The sequence below is a fragment of the Centruroides vittatus genome, unplaced genomic scaffold (genome assembly GCF_030686945.1).
Source record: "Centruroides vittatus isolate TY-2023 unplaced genomic scaffold, ASM3068694v2 contig_301, whole genome shotgun sequence".
Taxonomy (NCBI): Eukaryota; Metazoa; Arthropoda; class Arachnida; order Scorpiones; family Buthidae; genus Centruroides; species Centruroides vittatus.
The window spans coordinates 251,749-264,580 of record NW_027121927.1 but is presented as its reverse complement, the minus strand read 5'-3'; the positions used below and the strand labels follow the sequence as shown (position 1 = coordinate 264,580).

At 28.5% G+C, this 12,832-nt stretch overlaps 1 protein-coding gene across 2 annotated transcripts in view; it reads right to left on the bottom strand.

Annotated features, from left to right (window-relative positions):
- LOC136972727 (zinc finger CCHC-type and RNA-binding motif-containing protein 1-like) overlaps positions 1–12,512 on the bottom strand; it is a 33,664-nt gene extending 21,152 nt beyond the window's left edge. For both annotated transcript variants that reach the window (XR_010880379.1, XM_067267334.1), the window contains exons 1-3: positions 12,343–12,512; positions 4,002–4,221; positions 1,842–1,942 (exon numbers count right to left, since the gene is read on the bottom strand). Coding sequence is in view for 1 of the 2 variants with exons in the window: in XM_067267334.1 (XP_067123435.1) it covers positions 1,842–1,942; positions 4,002–4,221; positions 12,343–12,455 (434 nt within the window). In the remaining variant the exon portion in view is untranslated. The remainder of the gene's footprint in view (positions 1–1,841; positions 1,943–4,001; positions 4,222–12,342) is intronic.
- Between the last annotated feature and the right edge of the window lie 320 nt (positions 12,513–12,832).

Genomic DNA, 12,832 nt, shown 5'->3' with positions numbered 1-12,832 from the left:
TTAGTATTGCCAGTAATAAATTCTATAATTTTATTTTTAATAATTTATAAAATATTGATAAAATTACCAAATGTTTGAGTCACAATTACTAAATGATATTGCTACATAATGAACATAAATTTTAATTGTTGTAAAATTGAAAATATTAAATTTCTTATCATGCTCTGATCAGAGAAGCAGATAACACCAAAGTGAGAAAATCGTGTTATCAAAAATAGCTGCAAAAACTTATTTTAAAAGAATTCGGCTTGGTCCAGTCATTGAAAAAAATAGAATATATAGCATTGTGGTAAAATTTAAATATTCTACATTATTATTTTATTGAATCACAGTTATTATGTGCAACAATCATAAATACAGCACTCTCATGCTGAGAGAGAATTTACTGCTGGTGGTAGTATGGTATTGTTTTTTGTAAAATTTCTCTGAATAAAAGGATCATAAACTTGAAAATCACTGTAGGAATTGCTTCAGAACACATCAGTTGTAAGTACTACAAAGACTGCAGTTCAACTGTTATTTATTTTTGAGAAATTCAATTTAAAAAAATGCCATGTATTTGCTGAATACATATGCCCAAGATGTGGGTTAAGCAAATGATTGATTCAATATAAGTTACTGATAAAGGCCATAAAATGCATCCATTAATGTATGTAATCAATCCAAATAAATATAATTAAATACTTTATTTTGGATCATTAAATTACCAGTAGAGTTTCTATACATCTGAAGATGCAGAATTACAGAATTTTCAAGAATTATTTAATTAAAAATACTTTTTTTAATTACTAAAAGTAGTTACATATTACATCATCTCATCGTTGATATGCCAAAAAAGCAGCTAAATGATGCATTATTGTCAATATATGATAAATATTTTTGTACTCAAATTTTTTGTCAAAAAATATTACATTGTGAATTATATGCTACTGCAGATTACAGATAGTGAATTATACTCAGAAATATTAATATGGCTGCATTGTCTTCTTAAATTCATCAAATGAGTAGATAATGATATAAGTAAAATTATTAATTTAGTAAGCAATTTACTTTAATCATCTTTTGAAAAAGTTTTAAATTCAAATTTAAAATTTCTTTACCAAAAAATAAATTTAATTTATATTAATATAGTTAAATGAATAGAAAAATTATTCAAATAAACAAACAACTGAATTAAGTACACAAATTATATAAATTTATAACTGTATTTATTTTCACAATTTGAAAACATTAACTATTTTTTATACCAGAGCAAACAAAATCTTACTATTGAAACTGCTAGATATTCTTAGCTGGCTGACTTAAATAATTAGAAATCTGAGATTACAGATTTGGCATAGGAGATTATTATTATTGTCAACATCAAAAATTTTTACAATTAAATATAACTTTCTTAAATTATCAATAAAATAAAACAAAATGTATATAAATGAAATTCAAAATTTCTAAATAAATAAAATTGAAATAAAACAGATAATTTTTTTTTCATAGACTGTTTCAAGAATACTTTAAATTGATTTGATTAAACTTATATTTACTACATATATATATATATATATATAAAAGAAAAATTTGAAAAGTAGAAATTAAAGAATATTCAAAACAAAGAACTTTTTATACATTAACTATCTCTTGTACTATAATTAATTTTATTAGCTGCAGATATCAAATACAAAATGTATTCTGAAAGAATGGTATGGTAACAGCTTAATTAAAATAGTTGATAAAGACAATATTTTTAAACTTTTGCATATGCACTATATATTTAAATACTAAATCATAAGAAAAAACAATCATTAGCTAAACACACTGTTTTAAAATTTGAACAATTTGTTACTTACACTTCTATTTGTTTCCTTTTACGTTTTTTCTCTTTCTTCTTTGGTGGTTCTCTCTCCCCCAAGAAATTGTTAGGGCATTCATAACTTAAATGACCATTTTCCTAATTACAAAAAAAAAAAGCTTATTTTTTGTCATAATAAATATAAAATGTTAAAAATATTAAAATCATAAAAATATTAAACTAAACAGAAAAAATATAATAATTAATAAAATTTATTAATAAAAAATCATTTATGTAATATTTTTAATTTTATTACATTATTACATCAAAACTGTAATTATTCTAGAAAAATCCACTGAAAACTATGGCTCATTACTTCCCCATATCACTTTTGAGCTATTTATGAAAACCAAGTTTAACTCAACTTTTTTGGCATTACATTAATAAACTTATAAACTGTCTAAAATATAAACATAAAAAAATCATTAAAAATTTTTATTCTAGAAATTTGATATGTAAACTTTTCACTACAAAACATTTTAAATGTATGGACATTCCCAAGGGTTATGGAAAGAATTTTAGTGGAGACCAGTGTTGACTTAAAAGTGATATTAAATTAAATTTATCTATTTATTAAGCTCTGAAACCTTTCCTATATTCTTTCAAATAGAATGGAAGAGAAGAAAAATGCTATCTAGTGCTGAAGAAAAAGGATTAAAGTGACTGAAGCAAACTGTAAGTAGCTAAACAATGCCACTGTTGATGAGGTGAGCTAGTCTATCCATAAGCTCAGTTGAAAGTTTAAATTATTCCAAACACATGCATGAGACATTAAGAGGAAACAAATATTGTTATAACAAAAAGGATTTTTGCACTCAAGCACATAGTGAAGCATTTAGAAAATCTGACAAAATTATGCTGACAACTAAACAAAGGAAACTGCAGTCCAATTTCAACCTAAAAGTTGTTATATAGACAATGGATCTTATATTACATTGGATGGCTCTGAATGGGTGGAAAATAGAAATTTATATTGTAAAAAAGAAAAGGATGTTATACTAGCAGTAAAGTTCAAACATCATGCAAAGTTTCCGATAAAAGTTTTTGTATAAGCAGCTGTAAGCCATCACGAATGGTTTCAGACTTTCATCGCATCATCTAAATTTTGCATTAACATGGAAGTATATGAAGTGAATGAAGAAAATATAAATTCAATTCTTGAAGAACTGTCCAAATGGAGAGTACATGTTTTGGCCAGATATGGCAATGTCCTCCTACACTTAAGACATAATTTTTGCTTTTGACCAGTATGAGATACAGTACAATCTTCATGAAAACAATGTGTCTACAGTAACTCAACTAAGATCAATCAAATGATTTTGGTACCAATTAAAGCAGAAAGTGTATGGTGGAGGAGGATGTCAGGCCAATTCTACTGCACAACTTTGAAAAAGTATTCAGAACAAACTCCATCAATTGATAATATTTTGAAAGTGGACAAATTTAACTTTTCAGAATTTTTTGAAATGTAAGAAAACAAAAAGTCAACAGGTAACAGATCATGGAAAAGATTAGATTTTGTTAAACTGACAGACTGCTCAAATATGTTTTCTTTAATTTATTTGATGTGCACATTTTGTAGCTATCAGAATACATTTATTTTCATATTCTGGAATTAATTCCTAGTAGTGATACTATACAAAATTATTCATTGCATCACTGCTTACAAGTAAATCTTTCAATGACTTCATAAGTGTTAGCAAGATAATCACACTGGAATCATGATTAATACGTAAATAAATTTTTCTGCTGTATATTACTATCATTTGGGGTTATTTTAACAAATTACACAAATTAGTTGGGGTTATTTTGATGCACCAGAAATAACTTAGAATTTTTCCCATAATAAACAATGGAAAAACTTTAAAATATTCAAATTCCTGATATTTGAATAGTTTTTAGAAATGTATTAGATTCAGATAATAGAATATGATCATATTTAGTTCAAATAATTCTACATAAATAAATTATGTTTTCTTCTTCAAAATGAATATGACAAACAAAAAAAAGTAAATTAATAGATTATATTATTACTAAATATCCATATATAACAGAAAAAAATAACCAATTATTTAATAATATGTTCTAATAATATAACAAAAATTCTTATTTTATTATATACAGTACATTTATATAACAACAAAATTATTATACTTACCCCACATTCATAACAACGAGATTTGTCTTTGTAAATTTTTCTTCTTATAAATTCAGAAGCTCGACCATTATCTTTTGCTATGCTGCACTTTAAAGTTCTTCCAAAAAGTTCCTTTTTATCTAATGCTCTAATACAGCGATAAGCTGATTCTCTATCAATAAATAACACAAAAGCTACTCCTTTACTTTGTCTATTTTCTCTGTCTTTTAGTATAGTAACTCTGAAATCATAATTTGTATCTATTATTTATTTTTTACAACTAATTTATTCTAAATTAATTATAAATAGTAAGGATTTAAAACAACTAAGCTTTATAAACCCAGACAAACTATTGAAATCACACAATTTTATTAGTAATTTCTAACATCATATTATATGTAACAACTCTGTCATTTTAAAGATATATATTAATTAAAACTAAAATAAAATAAAAACTTATAATCACTATTTTATGTTAAAAATATTATGGGTTACAAAAAGTATAACATTTATATTAAATTTTAAAAGCACAGTTGGGTTGTTCATCTTAGTATGCTGTAGGGGAGATTGATAAGGCAATATTTCTTTTTCTTAATTTGTAATCAAACATTTTTAATATAAATATAAATATTTAATAGAATATAATAATGTTGATGCACTCAATCCCTTTTCAAAACAAAATGAAGTTCAAAAGAATATATGTGTATTCATAAACAATTATTTCACCACTTAAAAGATGCAAAAATGAACCAATGCAAGGACCAACTCTAGTTGCACTGACTGTATATTGACATAACAGTGCAGGCCAAAACAAGCTGGCACTTATAAGAGCAAACCTTGCATTATGAAGTATACTCTTATAAGCAAAGCAGATGTTTCAAAATTGCAAAAGCAAGAGAATTTTGCATATAAGAGCTTGCTTATATGTGCAAATATAACAACACATATTGCATGACTTCAATTAGGTAAAATTAGGTAACTAAAGTGATTCTATGGTAACTGAACAATTAGTAAAACTCTGAAATTCTTTGAAAAACAATAGAGGGCATGTCCCTGTCTCCAAATCTGCCTTCAGTAGCACACATACTCTCAAAATTCTGAATATGCCACTGGATGTAATGCAAATATATCATCACCTTTGATTAAATTGAAGTAAACAAAGAATGAACTAGCCACTGTAATTAATCTGCTTAATTAATCAATACACCTTTAACAGCAGTTCAATTTCAACCACTGTTACAGGTGTATTGATTAATTCAGTAAGCAAGCAAATAAGGAATTTCAAGTAAAATTTAGTAATTTTGATTTTATTAGAACTATGTTCTATGTAATGATTTTCATTAATGAACTGTATTAAGAAAAATGCATTATCTACTTATTGGTGAAAATTACAAAACATGCTAAAAACTAAACTAAACTGGATAAAACTTCAAACAATTCAAAAATTCAACCTTTCTAATCAATTGTTTACATTCTAAAACCTGAAGATCACTTAAAATTACTTTTCAATTTTAAAAGCTATTTGTTTTGAACTATTACAAAATGTAATGTGAACAAATTACTTATATTATTATTTTGCACTTTTCACCTATATTACCTTATTCTATCATCTTTTAAAAACACCTACATGAATTATGCAAGATTTGATAAATCAACTAAATGTCTCCCATTTCATTACCCCAATTTCTGGTTAGAACAAAAAATGTTCATTTAACACTTATCAATTAAATGTTTGTTTTAGATAAATACTGAAAAGAATGGCATATATCAAATTTGTGATATTTTTCTTGATGAAAAAACTATTAACACTGAAAGATAGTTTTAAAACATTGAAAAATATAATATTTTTAATTTTTAAATAAAAATATTAATAATAAAGAATAAAGTAAAAATAAATAGGCACTGAAATATTAATATATTTAAAATAACAATGTTATTTCATATGAATCGTAATAGAATAATCTCACTAAAACAGTGTTCCACAACTGGTGTGCCATCACAAGGTGAAAGGTGTGATGTGAACTTTTACATATTCTATTAATTGTCAAGTTTTATTTATATATTTTTATCTCAGTTGCTGTGTTTATTATACTTGTATTTCATTCTCTGCTGCAGCACTGATGAAATAAGATGATGTTTGTTTATTCTTTATTACAAGCCACACATTTGTATGTATTCTAAGAAATTAAATGTAAAATAAATTTGCTCACAGGTGTTGATATCTGTTTAATAAGAAGAAGAATGATAATAATAGGTTAGTGGCATTATGTAATTCTATTAATAGTATCATATTATATGTACAGTATTTTAGGATAATAACATTTTGGTGTGCTGTGTTGAGTCATAGGTGCGACGCAAGTAGAAAAAGGTTGCGGAACACCACACTAAAACACCAAAACACTTTCAATTGAAGGTATTTTGGTATGATTGTACTAATTTATGTTGCTATAAAAAATAAAACATTCAAAATTGGTGGTAGAAAGATTAATTATTAAATTCAGTAATGGCTAATTAAGAATACAAAATTAATGATAATGGCTTTTTACAGTTTTAATTTTTATTTTATAAGTATTTCACAGTGCAGTATTCAGTTTCTAGTTCTTTTGAAATACTAAGAATAAAATCATAACTTTGAAAAATTCTCCAAAATACATTTTTTCACAGATCATTATTTTCAAGTAAGGTTTATTTGTAATGAATTCAACAAATGTCTATGATAGCAGCAGACTGAACATATAAAAACAAATCTAGAAAAAAATGCAATCTCAAAAATAAAGTGACTGAATCTGAAACTTGAATTAATTTAGAAATTGAATGATTAAAACTCAGCTAACTGACAAAATAAATCTATACCTACAATCTATCTATAAACTAATGTAAAATAAATCTATTTTATATTAAATTATAATTTTTTTAATCCAAATTTTAAATAAATTTCATGGACAAATAGAGAAAAACTTCCAGACTAAATCTGCTTAGATGCAATTGCAAACCCATATACAGTAAGACCCCGCTTAACGTGAAGGATGCGTTCCTAGATGACAGAGCGCTAAACGAAACAGTGTTAAATGGGGTCATCTTAACATGTAAATAAGGGGGATACATAAAATAGAACAGAGAATAGGAAAATTTATCAGTTTTTTTTTTATTTTGTAACCTTTATTGTTAAATACTTTTTTATTACATTAATTATAGACTTATTTATTGCTAATATCGAAATTTATTTATAAAACATTCATGAAAATAAAAAAAAGTTTGAGTAAAGAAGTTATGTTTGTGATGAGGAAGGTTCTTCCTCATTTGATATCTTTTGTTTCTTTGTGAAGAAGTCACCTAACGTCATTTGCCTTTTCCTGTTTCATTCAGCAAGCAGTTGTTGATAGCAAGACATCGCATCCATGACACTTCGTCTTGCCTTTGAACTTCTATCAAAACTTGAAATCATTTTGTATAAACTGATCCATAATTTCCGTTATACTGGGTAAACTTTTTTTAGAAAATCCGTTGAAAGTTCCTTTTGTTCCTCATCTTCAGAAATGCTAATTTCGTCATCTTCATGCACCTGTTGTTCTACTAATTCTTTAAGATCGTCGTTGGAAAAACTTTCTCCAGTTGTAACTTGCAATAATTCTTCAATATCTTGCACATTTATATTATCCAACCCTGTTTCATTAACTAGCTTGACAATTTCGTCGACATTAACAATGGATTCTCGTGTCAACATCCTTGCTTAGCTCTGGCCATATATTCTTCCATACTTCTTTCAAAACATTTCTCAGTCACCTCATTCCAGGAAAGATTGATGTTGTCTACAGCATTCATGATATTATAGTTTTTCCAAAAATCTCTAATGGATTGTTTATCTGCTCCATCTGTTTTATCAATCAGTTGTCAGAATGTCCGCCGCAGATAATAAGCTTTAAAATTTGATATTATGCCTTGATCCCAACACTGCATGCGATCTCGGGTAATTCCAATACTACCGTGTAATACCGAAACAGCGTTAAGCGGAGTCATACTGTATTATTCTGTACATAACATGTATAAATTAATAAAAATCTAAAGTAAAAAATTTTGAAATCTAAAACAATATTTAAAATCAGTATTTGCTTATTTACAAGACTGAACTAAAACATTACACAGCATCAAGTACAGTACATTAATACGATGTTATAAGCTAAAATATACTGTATTTAGTGTATACGGTTAATGTCTCATGATACACTGTTTAAAAATTCTCTCTCTCTCTCTCTCTCCTCAACAAATGGTTGGTGAACAAACATGGATGTGTGCAGTCTTATAGCTTCTCTCTTTGCTTAGCTAGCTGTTTTATCTGTTGGTAAGGCCTCTTTCATAATAACTTGTCGAGATATTCCACTCCAGGTCTTCCATGCCTCCTTTTGTGCCCTATCTTTTCTTCCAATAAAACATTCATCCATTCTGAGTGTCGGATTAAGTGGCCAATCACGGTGCTTCTCCTTTTCTCTATCATTGTCAAAATCTATCTCTTCTCTGTTGCCTCTTCCAAAACATCTTCATTCTTCTTTCTCTTCGTCCACGACACTGTTATCATTCTTTACCAACACCATATCTCAAAGGCCTGCAGTTTTCTTTTTTCTGCCGTTTGGAGCGTCCACATCTCCGAACAGTACAATGCTATGCTCCAGATCAGGGGTGGGGAACTTTTTCGTTCATGAAGGCCAGACTACAATTCATCGTCCCTTATAAAGGCCGCATTGAAATTTTTTTGTCATTTTATCCCTAGGTTTAGGCCACTAAGTAATTTGAAAGTTATGTAATAAAAGAAAGACAGGTGAACAAAAATTGAAAATAATTACATTTTAAGTTATTTTACTTCAGTAGGAACTTTTTATACAAGTAATAAGTAAATGAACAACAATCTTTTAAAAAAAAGAGAATCATATAAACACAGAGAATGTAAAATTTTGAAATATTTCCTTTCAGCAAGTATTTACTCTTTATTCAAATTAATGACTTCTTTGAGTTTGCTTCTTTTGAGAAAGCATTTTGATATCAGGTTCAAACATAGTGATTCTTAGTATCAGTTGGTCTTCTAAATGTTCATTTTTCATCTGTGTTCTTAGTGAATTCTTGATTTGCTTCAAGTATGAGAATGTAGATTTGCAACAGTATGTTGTAGAAAAGCAGGACATCATTCAGTGTGCATGTTCACAAAGGGTATTCTATTGCCTTTTTCCAAATTTCAATGGAATCATCCCTGTTGTTAAACTGAGCTTTCAGGATATTATCTTCAGACATTTCTATAAGCTCCATTTGTAACTCTTCTGGAGCATTTGATACATCAACTGAGGCTGAAAAGCAAGTTTAAGAGTGCTGTTATGCTTTTCAAAATCACTGAATCTTTTATTGTATTCTTCTAATAATGAGTCTAAAACTGACTCGTATTCTCCAAAAGATCCAGAAATATCTTCATTTTCACTCATTACCTTCGTAAAGTGGGGAAAGTGTTCCTCTGAAAGTTTGGATTTAGCCAAAAGAGACTTGAAAAACAACTTTTTTCTAAATGCCTGAATGTTTTGCCACATATCATAAATAGATTTATTTCTGCCTTGCAACGAAATGTTTAACTCATTTTGTTTCGACATCATATCACATAAAAATGCAACATCTCTGTAAAAGTTTAAATCTGATAAATTACAATATTTGTTGTTTCCTTTGAAAAAGTCAATTATTTGGCTCGTAAAGATAAAATTTTGACCAATTGTGACAGCCAGCGTACTTTTGAGTGATAAGGCAAATCTATACTAAGTACTTCATCATCCATCATCAGCATGCTTCTAAATTGATGATGCTTTGTGGCATTTGCTCAAATATAGTTCATCACAATACTTATAACCTTTTGCAAAGTGTCATTTAGAATGGTAGATTTTGCTGATGTAAAATGCAATGAAAAGCAATCAGTGCACTTAGAACTTTGACTTCTCTTTTAAGATGTGCAATAAATCTTTCATTCTTAGCCATCATAGCTGGAGCACCATCTGTGCACACACTTACTAAATTATTAATATTTAATTCTATTTTGTGGCATTGCTTTTTGAAGTTTTTAAAAATATCTATCCCCGCATCCTTCCTCTAAGGGTGCCTAAAGCAAGCAATTCTTCATATAATTGAAAATCATCAGTTATTGCACGAATAAAATACAATATCTGTGCTGAATCAGTGGAATCTGTCGATTCATCCAAAGCTATTGAGTAATGTACATTTTCATTTGGGATTATATTTTTCAGCTGCTCTGTTACATCATGTGCCAATTTATGCTGTCTATCTGTATTAGTCCTTCTTGAAAAAGGCTCCTCCTTATATTTGTTAACTTTATCTGGATCTATACATCTTACCACTTCTAAAATACATTCCTTTATGAGTTCTGCATCGCTGAATGGTTTACCTTTTTTTCCAAGCAAATATGCAACTTTATAGCTGGCTTCTGTCAAACCATTCCCTTGATGTAACATAGAATGGAAAAATTGTCTTTGCTTCTGTTTTCCATTTTTCAGTTTCTGCAGTGCTATCTTTCTATCCTCACCCACTAATTTGGCACATTTATTGTCTTTGTGAAGAGCATAATGCTGTTGTGCATTGAATTTCTTAATTGTTACAATTGCAGTATCGCAAAGCAAACAAGACATTTTGCCTCCACTATTTATTAAAAAATATTGTAATTCCCATGCTTCATTGAAGATCCTGTTTTCTTCTTTCAAAGTTTGTTTCAATTTCATAGACATACTTATGGGTTGAAAATGTTTTCTTCTGAAATACCTATAAAAAATAAAAGGATGATAAGAAATTAGTAAGGCTGGCCACACACTGACCCAGAAAAAAATTATCTCAGACAAGACAGGATAAAGCTGCATCCAAAATCATATTCTTGGTCTTGAATTCGGCAATTGTCACTACCATTTAGATTCGTAATATATTTTTCTGTAATTAGTACTATTATTTATCATTATCCAATTAATATAGAAATAATGTCAAATATCAATGGTTTTCAATCAAAACAATTACAATTGCTAAAGTCATGACCAAGATTCCAAGAACATGGTTTTGGATGCTGATTGATCATGCCTTATCTAAGACAGTTTTATTTGGAGCAGTGTGTGGTAGGCCTAACAGAGTAGCAATGAATTTGACCATTGTTACTAACTAAGTCTCAGTGATAAAAAGGAAGTCTGCAAAACAATGTATGCACTCATGAATGTACACTTTCAAACGAGGCTATAACTAACTCAGATTTACAATCTCACAAGTCACTATGAACTTTGTCATGTCTTAGAGCCACTGCAAACTACACGTTTGCTCATGGAAAAGTGTTGAATCATGGGAGATTAGTGACTAGTGTTTTTAAACTCATGGTCCAGATTAATTGCAAGTGGATGCATTGGATGTTGATTCAGTGTTCAGAAGGAAATATTGCCTATATATCCATGTTGCTTTAAGTTTAGATTGATTAGGTTTATAGAAAAATGCTTCTGGGAGTGATGACATCGCCGAACACAGTTATTTTTCCTCTCGTCTATATATGCGTATGTATATTGTAAATTTATGTATAATAACTATAGAAAAAAAATAAAGGTCTTAAAAAATATATATCAACATTTACATCACAGGCCGCATGCGGCCTTAAGGCCGCAGGTTTCCCATCCCTGCTCCAGACGAAACTCTTAACAAATCACTTCCTAACATCGATTGATATATTTTTTGATGTTAACATCTGTCATTTTCTATAGAATGCCTGTTTTGCTTGGGCTATTCTCGCCTTAACATCTCTTCCACTCCTTTTGTCGGAGGTAATTATGCTTCTTAGGTACTACATGAACTCATTGACTTATATTTTTTTACCATCCAGATAGAAATTCATTCCTTCTCATTCCTTTTTTTTTTTTTTGAACATCTCATTATCTTCGTTTTTTTCCTATTTATTCTCATCTCACATCTTTTAAATTGTTAGTTTAAATTTTCAAAAGCTATCTGTAGATCGTCTCCATCTAGCAATCTTAAAGGTACTATATCTACTAAATATATATAATGTATCTAATGTAAGATTTTTCCTAGTAAACAACCGAAAGAAACTTTTAAAAAAATGGACCCATTTCTGAGCACCTATAGAAAACAAGAGATTATAAAGAAACTTTAAGAATAACAGTTTTGCACTTATTGGTTTTTTCTCTTATAATATTCTGCCTGAATGTCTACAATGCTAGGAAGAAATAACCTGTGGGATTTCTCATAATTTTCATCCATAGATCGTATGTTATTCGTTAATTTGCGAGGCCAAAACAATCCGAGATAAAAATTTTTGCTAATTTTAATATAATGAACTTACTTGACAACTTTTCCATATTTTTCGAAAATCTGATGAAGATCGTTATTAGTTAAAGAAAAGGGAAGATTTCCAACATAAACCGTGCTTTTACTAGGTACTAATCCTCCGCTCATTATTTTGTATTATATTAGTTATCTAACTCTTTAACCATTACTCAAAATTAAATATACAAGTACCGCCTGATTATCCCGCAGCTAAGTAATGATCACCTCGTGTTTGTTTTGTTTTCTTTCCAAATTCTCCTGTCTGTCGTTAAGTGTTGCCAGATCCGATCTATTTTAGTTCGATCTAATATATTATTTATTCAAAATCAATTAATAAATAAAACGATTATTTTTACCTTTTAAAGTTTTATCTATGACTTGGAAACAGTATATACAATATATCGTCCAAAGCTTACTCGTGACGAATTCGGCTGGTTACTCTCAAGATCGTAGATGGTAAGCTAATATTTCATTAATTACGATTTATACTTAATTAAATGTAAATA